Consider the following 18052-nt stretch of genomic DNA (forward strand, 5'->3'; position numbering starts at 1 on the left):
CCTGCCTTTCTAGGGAGTTTTTCCTCGCCACCGTGCTTCTATACCTGCATTGCTTGCTGTTTGGGGTTTTAGGCTGGGTTTCTGTATAGCGCTCTGTGACGTCGGCTGATGTAAAAATGGCTATATAAATACATTTGACTGATTGATTGAATACCCTTCAAAGTTAAAAGTAGTTTTCACGTCACGCTATTATCACATTCAAGCCAATAATCTAGAAGTGCAATCCTCCATTAAATGTAGCAGCCTCATCTACCTGACCACCTCAGTCGAGCCCTATCCATCACTGGACATGGGTCAACAGTCTGATCTAGACCAGTATTATAAGGCCCCTATTAGCTTTCTTCTTAATCTCCATGGTTAAAATCTGTAACCATCCACAGTGAAGGATCCACATCACCTAAGGCAGGATATTTCATGTTCATAATGTCCTTTACACATGATCACGTACTCCGTCATTACATTAACAGTTGTAAACAATATGCCTTCTCTCAGTCACAACAAGATCATCCTGGGTTACTTCTATGTAACAGTTAAGGCAATGGGTGTCTCTCTGTGTGTAATCTGGTGCAGAACAAGCAGCCCATGTCACCTCAAAGAAGCAGACACCCCTGCCTTTCCCTCGCCCCACCCACCCCCTTCACCCCCAGCCGGTCTCAATTCACTCCCACACCCTTGTAATGTGGAAGCAATACAGTGAAATCTCTACCACTACACTGATTATACCTATCCAGATCCTTCAGATGTGTAAACATTGAAGGGGAAGGGCTAAGAGGTAGGGCAGTTGGGACCGGCTCTCCCCCTTCGCTCCCATCCTCAGCCCACCTGGTGCTCCCGTCCTCAGCCCACCTGGTGCTCCTGTCCTCAGCCCACCTGGTGCTCCCATCCTCAGCCCACCTGGTGCTCCCGTCCTCAGCCCACCTGGTGCTCCCATCCTCAGCCCACCTGGTGCTCCCGTCCTCAGCCCACCTGGTGCTCCCGTCCTCAGCCCACCTGGTGCTCCCGTCCTCAGCCCACCTGGTGCTCCCGTCCTCAGCCCACCTGGTGCTCCCATCCTCAGCCCACCTGGTGCTCCCGTCCTCAGCCCACCTGGTGCTCCTGTCCTCAGCCCACCTGGTGCTCCTGTCCTCAGCCCACCTGGTGCTCCTGTCCTCAGCCCACCTGGTGCTCCTGTCCTCAGCCCACCTGGTACTCCTGTCCTCAGCCCACCTGGTGCTCCTGTCCTCAGCCCACCTGGTGCTCCCCGCGGATGATGTGCGAGGTGAACTGGTAGCGGTTGCAGCTGCAGTGGCCACAGACGTTGCACTGGAAAGGCTGGTGGAATCCGTGGCAGCCCATGTGGATGGTGAACATCACGTGGTCCAGGAAGAACATGCGACAGTGCTCACAGCGGAATGACCGCACCGCTCGTCCCTCCCTGTCCACCACCTGTACCTGTATCGAAGCTTCCCCGGAGAAGGATGGTGACCCTGGACCAGGGCTCCCCGATCCCTTCACAGTGGTGGGGATGGTGGTGTCGGTGTACCCTCTCTCCCTCTCTATTTCTGAGTCTTGGGCGTGTCTGGGATTGGGGTTTGGAAGGCGGTCGCGACGGCTGCTGGGCAGTGCTGGGTCTACGTACTGTAGGTTAGGGAGGAGGTGGTGGTTGCTGGTTGGAGCTGTAACACCAGTGCTCTGCTGCTCCTCTGCTGTGCTCTCTGTGTCGGACTTGTCTTTGAAATCATGGCAGCCATTGCTGGGGCCATTGCTGTAGCCATTACTGACCGTGGGGCTCTGACCTGAGGGTATGTCCTCGTGTCCCTCGCCTGCTTCCCGCCCAGCGAGCTCCACAAACCTGGCCGCTACCCCACCTCCACGCCCACCTACGGCTCCATTGACCTGGGGACCCAGAGGAATCGGGTGGCTGTAAACAGAGCTGATGACTGGGCTGGGGTCAGACAGGCAGGCAGAGTAGGGCAGGGCCAGCTGAGGGGGCTCAGACCCAGGGTCCTCATCACCTCCATACCTGTGGAGATAACTGCCCCCCATCCCCACTAACCCTGCAGCACCAGCCTCTCCCTCAAGGTGAGAGTTGGGTGCAGTGTGCAGGTCCCCATCCTTTTCCTTTTCAGGACCAGGGAATAGTTCAGAAGTTATATCAGGCTCGTTGAGCCTCATGTGCTTTTCTCCTGTAAAGAAAAGCGCACATCAGTGTTGACAACCTCAGAATCATAAGACTATCGTCATGTTACAGCACTGTTGGGTTTCAATACCTTCAGGAACATGGACATATATAAACAGAAGAAATCTCACCCAGAAACTTCTGTGGAGTGGACCTCTTGCGTTTGGTGATGGTGTTCACCAGTCTGTCTATAAAAGACAGTTTCTCAGTGGACGGCTGGAGGACAGCCTCTGGCTCAGACATCGGCTCCATACCTGGGGACAAAACACAACAGACTCAGTTCAAATACACATTGACATCAGAATGCAAAAACAGATGTGTTTTCTGGTTCACATTGACTTTGGCCAGTGAGCTCAGACTGAACTAACACAACATGAAAGAGCAAAGTGTATTTCTGTAATCTTGTGTTTGTGTGGATGATGACAGTCAATGTGTGTTACCCTGTATATTTGACATTAAGAGTCTGTGTGTATGTTACCCTGTGCATCGTGTTCAGTGCTGAGTGCTGGCTGATGGTTCTGTAGACACTTTAGGTAGTTGTGGCAGCGTTCAAGGTGTTCTTCCAGGGTGATCTGTTGCTTGTAGCTACGACCACAGTAACTGCACTTGTAAGGTTTACCCACTGTCAGAGAGGGCACTGCAGCCCAGAAACACAGCAATTCATGGGTCAGTCAATGGGTCACCCATGCTTCTCTTTTGGTCTGTTTTGGTAAAATGAGATCTACAAAATATTACCAGACTATTGATATTGTGTCCTAGGAAAGTTAGTTATTTCTGAAAGTAAGTCAAATAAAAAGTTACATGTAAGTTGTGCATAATTTAAGTTTTATTACATCCTTTAATACTTATTCATGACCTAGACGTTAGCCTACCATATGGAAAAGCATGAGAATACAATATGAATCTTGTATGGCAGAAGTAGATTATTTGCACAAAAATCTAGTACGAATCAGGTAAGATACAAATACATGGTTTGTATGTAGAGTGGGGCAAAAAGTATTTAGTCAGCCACCAATTGTGCAAGTTCTCCCACTTAAAAATATGAGAGAGGCCTGTAATTGTCATCATAGGTACACTTCAACTATGACAGAATAAATGAGAAAAAAAAATCCAGAAAATCACATTGTAGGATTTTTAATGAATTTATTTGCAAATTATGGTGGAAAATAAGTATTTGGTCAATAACAAAAGTTTATCATATTACTTTGTTATATACCCTTTGTTAGCAATGATAGAGGTCAAACGTTTTCTGTAAGTCTTCACAAGGTTTTCACACACTGTTGCTGGTATTTTGGCCCATTCCTCCATGCAGATCTCCTCTAGAGCAGTGATGTTTTGGGGCTGTTGCTGGGTAAAACGGACTTTCAACTCCCTCCAAAGATTGTCTATGGGGTTGAGATCTGGAGACTGGCTAGGCCACTCCAGAACCTTGAAATGCTTCTTACGAAGCCACTCCTTCGTTGCCTGGGCGGTGTGTTTGGGATCATTGTCATGCTGAAAGACCCAGCCACGTTTCATCTTCAATGCCCTTGCTGATGGAAGGAGGTTTTCACTCAAAATCAATCTTACATGGCCCCATTCATTCTTTCCTTTACACGGATCAGTCGTCCTGGTCCCTTTGCAGAAAAACAGCCCCAAAGCATGATGTTTCCACCCCCATGCTTCACAGTAGGCATGGTGTTCTTTGGATGCAACTCAGCATTCTTTGTCCTCCAAACACGACGAGTTGAGTTTTTACCAAAAAGTTATATTTTGGTTTCATCTGACCATATGACATTCTCCCAATCTTCTTCTGGATCATCCAAATGCTCTCTAGCAAACTTCAGACGGGCCTGGACATGTACTGGCTTAAGCAGGGGGACACGTCTGGCACTGCAGGATTTGAGTCCCTGGCGGCTTAGTGTGTTACTGATGGTAGGCTTTGTTACTTTGGTCCCAGCTCTCTGCAGGTCATTCACTAGGTCCCCCCGTGTGGTTCTGGGATTTCTGCTCACCGTTCTTGTGAGATCTTGCGTGGAGCCCCAGATCGAGGGAGATTATCAGTGGTCTTGTATGTCTTCCATTTCCTAATAATTGCTCCCACAGATGATTTCTTCAAACCAAGCTGCTTACCTATTGCAGATTCAGTCTTCCCAGCCTGGTGCAGGTCTACAATTTTGTTTCTGGTGTCCTTTGACAGCTTTTTGGTGTTGGCCATAGTGGAGTTTGGAGTGTGACTGTTTGAGGTTGTGGACAGGTGTCTTTTATACTGATAACAAGTTCAAACAGGTGCCATTAATACAGGTAACGAATGGAGGACAGAGGAGCCTCTTAAAGAAGAAGTTACAGGTCTGTGAGAGCCAGAAATCTTGCTTGTTTGTAGGTGACCAAATACTTATTTTCCACCATAATTTGCAAATAAATTCATTAAAAATCCTACAATGTGATTTTCTGGATTTTTTTTCTCATTTTGTCTGTCATAGTTGAAGTGTACCTATGATGAAAATTACAGGCCTCATCTTTTTAAGTGGGAGAACTTGCACAATTGGTGGCTGACTAAATACTTTTTTGCCCCACTGTATATTCCATGTCAATATTGAAATGGTGTATGTTTGGCCTTGTATGACATATAAAGTGGCCACTTTCCTACATGGATATTGTATAACATATGAGACAAAATATGACTTATATAAGTCATCTATGAATTTTATAACAAAAGTGTATTGTTTTTATACACTGAGTATACCTAACACTAGGAACACCTCCCTAAAATTGAGTTGCGCCCCCCCCACAATTGCACAGGGCATGGACTCTTCAAGGTGTTGACTAATGCTTCCCACAGTTGTATCAAATTGTCTGGATGTCCTTTGGGTGGTGGACCATTCTTGATACACATGGGAAACTGTTGAGTGGGAAAACAGCAGCGTTGCAGTTCTTGACACAAATCGGTACTACCATACCCAGTTCAAAGGCTCTTAAATCTTTTGTCTTGGCCATTCACCTATTCTGAATATGTTGCTGTGTGTTTTGTTGCCAACCTTACTTTGCTACCTGACAACATTGCGGTTTTTACTTTTTTTAAAATATTTTATTTTTTATTTTACCCCCTTTTTCTCCCCAATTTCGTGGTATCCAATTGTTAGTAGCTACTATCTTGTCTCATCGCTACAACTCCCGTACGGGCTCGGGAGAGACAAAGGTTGAAAGTCATGCATCCTCTGATACACAACCCAACCAAGCCACACTGCTTCTTAACACAGCGCGCATCCAACCCGGAAGCCAGCCGCACCAATGTGTCAGAGGAAACACCGTGCACCTGGCAACCTTGGTTAGCGTGCACTGCGTGCGGCCCGCCACAGGAGTCGCTAGTGCGCGATGAGACAAGGATATCCCTACCGGCCAAACCCTCCCTAACACGGACGACACTATGCCAATTGTGCCAAGAGTCTCTGGTGGCACAGCTGGCACTGCAGTACAGCGCCCTTAACCACTGCGCCACCCGGGAGGCCCTTGGTTTTTACTTTTTAATTATCGTTTAGATTTTTTGTTTTTCCCTCACTCAACTTTTTTTTCATTCAACTTTTTCACTCCGGACGCTTTATCTGGACATGGTTCGTCAGGACCTCCAACAGCCGAAGCTAAGTAGTAACATTAACATGATGCCTTCTAATTGCAGTCACTGTACTCATAATATACAGGAGAACGATCGCCTTACGGCGAGGATAGCTGTGCTGCAAGCCCAGCTTCAGACGCAATCGTTAAGCAAGGGTCATTTCAGTGTAGGAAAGGATGAAACAGCGTCTGTGCCACCAATAAGTACAGATAGTAATGTCAGTACAAATCCCCTCGCACGGTCCCTGCAGCCGGACAACTTTCTCATGGCTTCTGGAGGGAAATGCTGTAGGAATGCTCAACCGGTGTGGCTCATTCAGCTGACAGAAACTTTCAACCGGTTTTCCCCATTAAGCACTGAGTCGGAATCTGAGGCCGAGCCTTCTCTGGTCTCCACACCTCCCGTTACAGGGTCTGAGACGCCGAAGCCTCCCACCATTAGCTCTGACAAATTGAAAATCCTAGTCATTGGCGACTCCATTAACTGCAGTATTAGACTTAAAACGAATCATCCAGTGATCATACACTGTTTACCAGGGGGCAGGGCTACTGACGTTAAGGCTAACCTGAAGATGGTGCTGGCTAAAGCTAAAACTGGCGAGTGTAGAGAGTATAGGGATATTGTTATCCACGTCGGCACCAACGATGTTAGGATGAAACAGTCAGAGGTCACCAATCGCAACATAGCTTCAGTGTGTAAATCAGCTAGAAAGATGTGTCGGCATCGAGTTATGAGCTCTACAGCAGAGTCTCACAACTTAATCGCTGGTTGAAAACTGTTTTCTGCCCCTCCCAAAAGATAGAATTTGTAGATATTTGGCCCTCTTTCTGGGACTCAACCACAAACAGGACCAAGCCTGGCCTGCTGAGGAGTGACGGACTCCATCCTAGCTGGAGGGGTGCTCTCATCTTATCTACCAACATAGACAGGCCTCTAACTCCACAATGAAATAGGGTGCAGACCAGGCAGCAGGCTGTTAGCCAGCCTGCCAGCTTAGTGGAGTCTGCCACTAGCACAGTCAGTGTAGTCAGCTCAGCTATCCCCATTGAGACCGTGTCTGTGCCTCGACCTAGGTTGGGCAAAACTAAACATGGCGGTGTTCGCCTTAGCAATCTCACTAGGATAAAGACCTCCTCCATTCCTGCCATTATTGAAAGAGATCGTGATACCTTACATCTCAAAATAGGGCTACTTAATGTTAGATCCCTCACTTCAAAGGCAGTTATAGTCAATGAACTAATCACTGATCATAATCTTGATGTGATTGGCCTGACTGAAACATGGCTTAAGCCTGATGAATTTACTGTGTTAAATGAGGCCTCACCTCCTGGTTACACTAGTGACCATATCCCCTGTGCATCCCGCAAACGCAGAGGTGTTGTTAATATTTACAATAGGAAATTTCAATTTACAAAAAAAAAAGGAAGTTTTCGTCTTTTGTGCTTCTAGTCATGAAATCTATGCAGCCTACTCAATCACTTTTTATAGCTACTGTTTATAGGCCTCCTGGGCCATATACAGCATTCCTCATTGAGTTCCCTGAATTCCTATCGGACCTTGTAGTCATAGCAGATAATATTCACATTTTAGGTGATTTTAATATTCACATGGAAAAGTCCACAGATCTACTCCAAAAGGCTTTCAGAGCCATCATCGACTCAATGGGTTTTGTCCAACATGTCTCTGGACCTACTCACTGTCACAGTCATACTCTGGACCTAGTTTTGTCCCATGGAATAAATGTTTTGGATCTTACTGTTTTTCCTCATAATCCAGTTGCACCCCTAAAAACTAACTAGCTCCCTGGTATACAGAAAATACCCGAGCTCCCTGGTATACAGAAAATACCCGAGCTCTGAAGCAAGCTTCCAGAAAATTGGAACAGAAATTTGTGGGCTATCTATCTGTCGGAAAGATATCAGTTTGTCTCTGTGAATGGTTTGTCCTCTGACAAATCAACTGTAAATTTCAGTGTTCCTCAAGGTTCCGTTTTAGGACCACTATTGTTTTCACAATATATTTTACCTCTTGGGGATGTAATTTGAAAACATAAATGTCAACTTTCACTGCTATGCGGATGACAGTCAGCTGTACATTTCAATGAAACATAGTGAAGCCCCAAAATTGCCCTCGCTAGAAGCCTGTGTTTCAGACATAAGGAAGTGGATGGCTGCAAACTTTCTACTTTTAAAATCAGAGAAAACAGAGATGCTTGTTCTAGGTCCCAAGAAACAAAGAGATCTTCTGTTGAATCTGACAATTAATCTTGATGGTTGTACAGTCGTCTCAAATAAAACTGTGAAGGACCTCATCGTTACTCTGGACCCTGATCTCTCTTTTGACGAACATATTAAGACTGTTTCAAGGACAGCTTTTTTCCATCTACGGAACATTGCAAAAATCTGAAACTTTCTGTCCAAAAATGATGCAGAAAAATGTATCCATGCTTTTGTTACTTCTAGGTTAGACTACAGCAATACTCTACTTTCCGGCTACCCGGATAAAGCACTAAATAAACTTCAGTTAGTGCTAAATACGGCTGCTAGAATCCTGACTAGAACCAAAAAAATGGATCATATTACTCCAGTGCTAACCTCCCTACACTGGCTTCCTGTTAAGGCAAGGGCTGATTTCAAGGTTTTACTGCTAACCTACAAAGCATTACATGGGCTTGCTCCTACCTATCTTTCCGATTTGGTCCTGCCGTACATACCTACACGTACGCTACGGTCACAAGACGCAGGCCTCCTGATTGTCCCTAGAATTTCTAAACAAACAGCTGGCGGCAGGGCTTTCTCCTATAGAGCTCCATTTTTATGTAATGGTCTGCCTACCCATGTGAGAGACGCAGACTTGGTCTCAACCTTTAAGTCATTACTGAAGACTCACCTCTTCAGTCGGTCCTATGATTGAGTGTAGTCTGGCCCAGGAGTGTGAAGGTGAACGGAAAGGAGCAAAGAACCGCCCTTGCTGTCTCTGCCTGGCCGGTTCCCCTCTCTCCACTGGGATTCTCTGCCTCTAACCCTATTACAGGGGCTGAGTCACTGACTTACTGGTGCTCTTTCATGCCTTCCCTAGGAGGGGTGCGTCACTTGAGTGGGTTGAGTCACTGTGATCTTCCTGTCTGGGTTGGCGCCCCCCTTGGGTTGTGCCGTGGCGGAGATCTTTGTGGGCTATACTCGGCCTTGTCTCAGGATGGTAAGTTGGTGGTTGAAGATATCCCTCTAGTGGTGTGGGGGATGTGCTTTGGCAAAGTGGGTGGGGTTGTATCCTCGGATGGGGCCACAGTGTCTCCTGACCCCTCCTGTCTCAGCCTCCAGTATTTATGCTGGAGTAGTTTATATTTCGGGGGGCTAGGGTCAGTTTGTTATATCTGGAGTACTTCTCCTGTCTTATCCGGTGTCCTGTGTGAATTTAAGTATGCTCTCTCTAATTCTCTCTTTCGGAGGACCTGAGCCCTAGGACCATGCCTCAGGACTACCTGGCATGATGACGCCTTGCAGTCCCCAGTCCACCTGGCCGTGCTGCTGCTCCAGTTTCAACTGTTCTGCCTGCGGCTATGGAACCCTGACCTGTTCACCGGACGTGCTACATGTCCCAGACCTGCTGTTTTCAACTCTCTAGAGACAGCAGGAGCGGTAGAGATACTCTTAATGATCGGCTATGAAAAGCCAATTGACATTTACTCCTGAGGTGCTGACTTGCTGTACCCTTGACAACTACTGTGATTATTATTATTTGACCATGCTGGTCATTTATGAACATGTGAACATCTTGGCCATGTTCTGTTATAATCTCCACCTGGCACAGCCAGAAGAGGCCTGGCCACCCCTCATAGCCTGGTTCCTCTCTAGGTTTCTTCCTAGGTTTTGGCCTTTCTAGGGAGTTTTTCCTAGCCACCGTGCTTCTACACCTGCATTGCTTGCTGTTTGGGGTTTTAGGCTGGGCTTCTAAACAGCACTTTAAGATATCAGCTGATGTAAGAAGGGCTATATAAATAAATTTGATTTGATTTGAATGGCACACATACACAATCCACGTCTCAATTGTCTCAAAGCTTAAAAATCCTTCTTTAACCTGTCTTCTCCCCTTCATCTACACTGATTGAAGTGGATTTAACAAGTGCCATCAATAAGGGATCATAGCTTTCACCTGGTCAGTCTATGTCATGGAAAGAGCAGCTGTTCTTCATGTTTTGTATATTCAGTGTGCATTTTCAGGTATGAATTTCCATGGTTAAGGATGGGCAGCATCTCCTACTGGACATTTGATTAATCTACAGCTATGCCTTGGTCAGGGTTTTAACTAAGTCCAGCCCTGCTTAACTTTAATATTTGTCACTGACTATTACCAATGTTCTATTGTGAGAATTATTATTGAGCGAGCCATTCCAAAGTGTAGGTTTAACAGACCAAATGAAATGTAACGATACTTTATTAGTTATGTATCATCAATTATACTATTTATACCTAGATTTCCCTGCCCCTTCTCATCCCCCTCCTTCTCCTGCTCCTCCCTCCACCCCTTCTTGTTCCTCCCTTCTCCTCCTCCTCCTCCCCTCCACCTCCTGCTCCTCCCTCCAACCCATCCTGCTCCTCCCTCCCTCCAACCCATCCTGCTCCTGCCACACCCCCTCATCCTCCACCTCCTCCTTAGAAAGCTTACCTTACATGTCTCTCATATGTGTTTTATATTTCTGTCTAAAAGGCTACCCACCCATATAAGTTAGATATTACAACAATCTTCTATTAATGTTGTATGTGTATTTGTTGCCAAGTTCCAGGTAGAAGATAATCATCTTGTTAGATTCTTCTATATCTTTTCCATATGGGACAATGTCTCTCGTATGTTTTTTAAAGATAACTGAACTAAATGACTACCGCCCCGTAGCACTCACTTCTGTCATCATGAAGTGCTTTGAGAGACTAGTCAAGGATCACATCACCTCCACCTTACAGGCCACCCTAGACCCACTTCAGTTTGCATACCGCCCCAACAGGTCCACAGATGATGCAATCGCCATCACACTGCCCTATCCCATCTGGACAAGAGGAATACCTATGTATAAATGCTGTTCATTGACTACAACTCAGCATTTAACACCATAGTACCCTCCAAGCTCATCATCAAGCTGGAGGCCCTGGGTCTCAACCCGCCCTGTGCAATTGGGTCCTGGACTTTCTGACGGCCGCCCCCAGGTGGTGAATGTAGGAAACAACATCTCCACTTCGCTGACCCTCAACACTCGGGCCCCACAAGGGTGTGTGCTCAGCCCCCTTCTGTACTCCCTGTTCACCCACGACCGTGTGGCCACACACGCCTCCAACTCAATCATCAAGTTTGCAGATGACACAACAGTAGTGGGCTTGATTACCAACAACGATGAGACAGGGTACAGGGAGGAGGTGAGGGCCCTTGGAGTATGGTGTCAGGAAAATGTCCTCTCACTCAAAGTCAACAAAACAAAGGAGATGATCGTGGACTTCAGGAAATAGCAGAGGGAGCACACCCCTATCCACATCGAAGGGACAGCAGTGGAGAAGGTGGAAAGGTTTAAGTTCCTCGGCATACACATCACAGGCAAACTGAAATGGTCCACCCACACAGACAGTGTGGTGAAGAAGGCGCAACAGCGACTCTTCAACTTCAGAAGACTGGGGAAATTTGGCTTGTCACCCAAAATCCTGACAAACCTTTACAGATGCACAATCAAGAGCATCCTGTCGGGCTGTATCACAGCCTGTTACCGCAACTGCACCGCCTTCAACCGCAAGGCTCTCCAGAGGGTAGTGAGGTCTGCACAACGCATCACCGGGGGCAAACTACCTGCCCTCCAGGACACCTACAGCACCCAATGTCACAGCAAGGCCAAAAAGATCATCAAAGACATCAACTACCCGAGCCACGGCCTGTTCACCCCGCTATCATCCAGAAGGCGAGGTCAGTACAGGTGCATCAAAGCTGGGACTGAAAGACTGAAAAACAGCTTGTATCTCAAGGCCATGAGACTGCTAAACAGCAATCACTAACTCAGAGAGGCTGCTGCCTACATTGAGACCCAATTACTGGCCAGTTTAATAAATGGATCACTAGTCACTTTAAACAATGCCTCTTTAAATAATGCCAATTTAATCATGTTTACATATCTTAAATTACTCATATGATATGTATATACTGTGTTTTATACCATCTATTGCACCTTGCCTATGCCGCTCGGCCATCGCTCATCCATATATTTACAAGTACATATTCTTATTCACCACTTTAGATTAGTGTGTATTAGGTAGTTGTTAGGAAATTGTTAGATTACTTGTTAGATATTACTGCACTTTCAGAACTAGAAGCAGATATAACCTATATAAGAATCTTGTTTAATGTGTGTGTTTGTGTGTGTGTGTATATATATATATTTTTTCTTTTTTTCTTTCCCATATGGGTATGGACTCCCCCTTCTCTGTGAATTCCAGAAATTGTTCTCTGTTCCACACCTTTGACGTTTTAAAAGACCCAACTTGCCACCGCAATGTTCCACCTTTACCGAGCAGTCAGAGACTGACGTCATTTCGCCGAAATCTGAGGTTTGCAAGTTTGCTTTTCTTTGAAACTGAAATGATTTGTTCAGAACAGCAGGCCCACCTTGCTCTGCCTGTCTCTATCAACACCTGTTGAATGCATGTCTTCATTAAATTGAAAAACACCAACAGGACATCCTGTTTTGAATACTTTTAAATGTCATATTTTGCACGTGTGGTAAAGTACATTCCTGTAAAGACAATAGATATTTGTCTATTTCCTCTGAGCCCCACTCTAGAGAGATGAATGGACTTTTTTGCAAGAAATATATGATTTTGTTATTCTAAATCCAATTGGACCCCAAAAAATTATTGAATTGAAGACACTGTGAGAACAGATGACTCGCTATTACAATACATTGTAATTACACAACACAGTGGGACTGCGGCTGGTAGCAGCTCTATTCCCCATCTGGTCCCACTGAGCCCACTTAGAGCCCAAATGGTCTTACCAGTTTCCTGGCTTGACATTAGAAAGCAGGCTACTGTGTCTTACCAGTGTGTGTGCGGATGTGTCCAGAGAGTGCGTCCCGGCGGCGACAGGCGTAGTTACAGAAGGGACATTTAAAGGGTTTCTCTCCAGAGTGCAGCTTTATGTGGCGCAGCAGGTTCCCCTTCTGGGTGAAGGAGGCTCCACACTGGGTACACTGGAACGGACGCTCACCTGACAACAACATGGACAGTCTTTTTTTCCAAATCCTACTATCACCTTGGAACAAAGCAGTGGAGCAATATTCAGTCAAAATGTATGGACCATATGAACACCATGTAAAGAAAAGTCAGGGGTTCATGTTGATGAGGAACACAAAGACCTATCGGGGTTGGGGTCAATACAGTTTTCAGTTCAGGAAACTGAATAGAAACTTTCCCGTTGTCTTCTAGGGAGATTTTTCAACCTACTCTGTTGTCTGTTTATCTGGCCTCACCTGTGTGGATGCGCTTGTGCACCATCAGTACATTGGGCCCGATACAGTTCATTCCACACACGTCACATTGGAGCTTCCCATTGGGCAGTCGGATGGGACCCGGGGATGCAGGCTGAGGACTGGCCAGCTCCCCGTAACCACTCCCTCGACCCACCCTTCCTCCCAGCTCTCCACTCCCGTCTTCTATTGTGTCCTCTCTGTCATCCCTCTCTCCTTTTCTCCTCTCTGGCTGTAGAGCACCAACAGGCTCATTGTCACTGTCCTCCTCTACCTTAATAGAGTTCACTGGGTAGAGTGGAGACAGGGGAGAGAAACATTGTTCAAAACCTTCATCATAACTTAGCATATGGAACGATAAAGGGAAAGGGATGGGAAATGTATTTTGTTTTATTGCAATTAAGTAAATCTTTATAAATTGAAATACCAAAATGTATCATATGGAAATAATTCCTCAAGTGAGATAACTGCTGGTGTTCTTTATAGCTTTCAGTCAGTTTTGCATGTGATATATTATACAGTACATTCAATAGGTTCTATACTGTAGATCACAGATAAGAGACTTAAAAAGATGACTGACCACCGAGAGATTGGTTGAGAGAGGACTGTTGAGTTCTCACGGCCGGAACCCTCAGACCTCCACAGAAATCACCATGCTCTCCTCCAATGGCTGTGAAGTGAACACAATGTGATTGTGTTTTTAAAACCTTGTTTCTATTGAACATGCCATTCAAATAAAGGCATTTTAATTGATTATATGAAGAGTGCCTTGGTCCTCTTTTCTTTTTGAACACAATGTAATGTTGGGACATTTGATGCCATTTGATGTTCTTATACTGGATACACTGTCTGTCCTTTAGGACACCTACAACACCAGGTGTTGCAGGAAGGCCAAGTAGATCATCAGCTTCCCCATCCACCCGAGCCATGGCCTGTTCTCCCCGTTTCCATCACTCAGACGCAGGCAGTATAGGAGCATCATGGCAAAAAACTGTCAGTCTGACCAATAGCTTTTACCCTCAGACCATCAGGCTGCTGAATAGCCACCACTAGTCAGCTACCTGCTCTCCCTGTCCCCATCATTACATTGTTAATATGTATATATTATTATTTATATTATTATCTATTTTTATTATATTGGTAATGTTTTATTTCATTTTGTCCTGCATTGTTGTATCTCGGAGGTCAATAATTTCACTGTACCCTGTAATTACATCTGCAACCCTGTACATGTGACTATTAAACTCTCTAATCTATCCAGTCTTTAAAATACTTTTAGTTTTCTGCTTACCTGACATATATGAATGTCCATTGCAGTCAGCATTCATTCTCTCACCAGCTGCCTGTGGCACAGAGACAAAAACAGACAAGTCAGAGCAAAGATATGGTCCAACTCATGAGATATCCTAGCATACAACAATCTTCATCTTATCTTAAGTACACCCACCTGTCCTAAAACAACAACAAAAAATGCCATTTTGGATACCATTGTATGATGCTCACCATGTTAAATGTATCCTTTGCAGTAGATTTCTTTTGATTCAAATATGTCTGAAGCCCAATGTAAAGCTGCAATAAATGCAGTATTAAATTGTTTCACACAAGTCTTTGTATTGTGTGTCTAACTGGTACTTTGCTCTAGTCTATCTTTCTAGATTCACCTATCCTCAGTTGCCAGGAAATGCACATATGAGAAGATCAACATTTATAGTCAGTAACTGCTTGAACTGCCCTCCCTCCTACACCTACACATACCCAGGAAATGTGGGGTATAAGTTTGATCACATTTCTCTGGTTTATCATCATGGTAGGTATATCAATTATAACATTTCATTAGTTTCATATATTTTAAATATTGTATGGATATTCTAATCAGAAACAAAGGTAACATTTTGGTTACTGAGTGAGCCTGACGGGGCCATCGTAAAACCAATCATCCATTAGCAAAAGAAGACATTGGAGCAGTAGACAACAGGGGCATAGCCGCAGGAAGATGTTTTGAGTTTCGGGGGGAGTTGGGGACAGAATCTATAATCACATTTGAGTAGTGACATACAGTTGAGCAGACATTTTTAGGATTTCCACAGGCATCTTATAAATACATTTCATGCTATTCTATGTCATTTACATGATAGAAGACATTAGTAGAATATTTTTTCATACCACACAAATGACCAAATGCAAGTAGGATACAATTTTTTCCCCTTCTTATTTATAATAGTTATTTTTATCATTATTATTATTGTATATCATTGTTATTATTGTAGGCCTGTTTATTAATCTAAACCAGTTTTTTAAATATGCAAAACATAATTTGTTTCATTCTGTTGAGACATTTTTGTTGGCTAAATGAAGTTAAATTTGTATTTTTTATTGTGTGCTCTGTATTTAGTTTAAGTTATAAGTAGGCCTTTTGTAAAATAAATATCATTAGCCTATTGCTATCATTTGTTGGGTTACAGTAGGCACTAGCCTTTTTTGGTAGTTGCTGCAATCTAGCCTGTTCAAAACTTTTGTTCAGGTTTAAACCAGTTTGCAAGTGTTTGGTTTCATTCTGTTGAGCCATTTGTTTTGGCCAAATTAAGTTCCAACTGTAACATTGTGTTTGCTGTTATACAGTAATATCCTGCTCGTATTTTCACTATAAACAATGGCTTGACTTACTTTTGATATTACCCTAATAAAGTTTATAAACTTTTGTGAAGGTTTGGTGTGGCTTTTAGCCTACACTGCAGGCCTATGATATGAAGACATTGTGCACCGGCAATCTTTCGAAAAAATATTTGGATTAAAAAAATTACGAAATAGCCTCCTTCTGTATGCCTATATCTGTATAGCCTATCTAACAAGGATAAAGAAACGCATGTTGGTGTCGTAGCATGCTGCCGGCATCTCTCTCTCTCTCTGTGGCTAGGCCTCAGCTTCTCTTTGTTTATATTTGTTATATATTAATATCATACATGTTGGTGTCGTAGCATGCTGCCGGCATCTCTCTCTCTCTCTGTGGCTAGGCCTCAGCTTCTCTTTGTTTATATTTGTTATATATTAATATCATACATGTTGGTGTCGTAGCATGCTGCCGGCATCTCTCTCTCTCTCTGTGGCTAGGCCTCAGCTTCTCTTTGTTTATATTTGTTATATATTAATATCATACAGGCTATAGGCCTATGCATACAATGCGCTGATGCATTTAGTGCTCAAATCTCTGACAGCTGAACAGTGAGGTGGACAAGTATTGTTTTATGAAAGTAAAAACCACGAAAACAATAGGCTATAAAGTTTTGCATATGCTACACATCAAAACACAAGGAAGAGTGTTTTTATAATTTGTTATAGGCTGTTTTAAGGACATGTAAATGTAGCTCAATTGGCCCAAATCCCTAATTTATTGATAGCGTGTCAGGCACCACATTTTACAAAAGGAAACACACACACACACACACACACACACACACACACACACACACACACACACACACACACACACACACACATATATATATATATAAGTTAATTTTATAGACTAGTGCAGCCTATACTATATATATATATATATATACACACATACATACACACACACACACACACACACACACACACACACACACACACACACACACACACACACACACACATACATACATACATACATACATACATACATACATACATACATACATACATACATACATACATACATACATACATACATACGTACATATAGTATAGGCTGCACTAGTCTATAAAATTAACTTTCCAGTGACACTGACTCACTCAATGATGAAGATGAAGCATAGGCTACTACCTGTGATGACCAATGAGCTTGTGCCAATATCTCAAGGTAACCTACTTTGAAAAACAGTGCTGTTTGCTCAGAATCGGCCTTCCTGACAGTAAATGCTTGTGATAAAACTTAACCCACGGGTAATTTCTTTAGAATCAAATCAAATCAAATTGTATTTGTTACATTCTCCGAATACAACAGGTGTAGTAGACCTTACAGTGAAATGCTTACAAGCCCTTAACCAAGAAGCTAGACGCTATTGATCCTCTGTATATAAATTATGCTGGTGTAGTATTTAGATTTTTTTAAATGTATTTATGTCTGAGCAGACAAGAGTAATACCATTTTGGGGGCAATTGTTTTTTTATACGGAAATTTTGGCAAAATTATTTCAATTTAACCCTCAGCACCGCTACTTCTCGCAGCTATGAGCAGGGGCGGTACAGAAGCAACAGGCGCCTGTACCGCCGCTGCGGTGTGCCAATCATCTTCATGGGAGACATTCGTCTCCTTAGACGGGAACTTCCCCATCCGAAAATGACACGTCAAGCTAGCAGAATACTGTTTCTTCTGAGCCGTTGCTATGGCACCCACCACCCAACAAAATGCCATACATCTAAACTAGTCCGAAACACATCCTTGCCAAAATGTCACTTTTCATGTCATACCTTCGTTGTTAGCAAATGCATCACTATCTTCCTTACCCGGTGAAAGACTATTTTGTCTTTTTTAAATGTCAGAATATCTGTTTGTTGATATCTTTGACGACGGCAGCATATCCGGAATCTTCTTTTACCTGGGAATCCCGGCCGTCACTAGTTAACACAGCCACAAAGTCATACATCCCGCCTATTTCTACAATATATCTTCTTAAATCAGATTTTAAACATAACCGTAACCACATAGTAACCTTATGCCTAACCCTAACCTTAAATGAAGAATAAAAAGCACATTTTTATTTTCATACATTTTTACGATACAGCCTTTGTGGATGTGTTATCTAGTGGAAACCGGGAATACCAG

At 44.0% G+C, this 18052-nt stretch overlaps 1 protein-coding gene across 2 annotated transcripts; it reads right to left on the reverse strand.

Moving 5' to 3' along the window:
- Nucleotides 1-1216: 1216 nt before the first annotated feature.
- Nucleotides 1217-17832, reverse strand: LOC112247361 (zinc finger protein Eos-like). 2 transcript variants are annotated; one of them, XM_024416109.2, is made up of 8 exons: nt 17734-17832; nt 14537-14588; nt 13826-13915; nt 13249-13533; nt 12819-12986; nt 2637-2795; nt 2290-2412; nt 1217-2165 (listed from the first exon to the last, which is right to left on the reverse strand). In XM_024416109.2, the coding sequence occupies exons 2-8, from the start codon at nt 14571-14573 to the stop codon at nt 1222-1224; spliced, it is 1806 nt and encodes a 601-aa protein (XP_024271877.1). In that variant the 5' UTR covers nt 14574-14588; nt 17734-17832; the 3' UTR covers nt 1217-1221. The 2 variants fall into 2 exon arrangements, with proteins under 2 accessions (XP_024271877.1, XP_024271876.1); XM_024416108.2 differs by lacking the exon at nt 17734-17832 and adding an exon at nt 14749-15004.
- Between the last annotated feature and the right edge of the window lie 220 nt (nt 17833-18052).

Source organism: Oncorhynchus tshawytscha, linkage group LG16 (assembly GCF_018296145.1).
Source record: "Oncorhynchus tshawytscha isolate Ot180627B linkage group LG16, Otsh_v2.0, whole genome shotgun sequence".
NCBI lineage: Eukaryota > Metazoa > Chordata > Actinopteri > Salmoniformes > Salmonidae > Oncorhynchus > Oncorhynchus tshawytscha.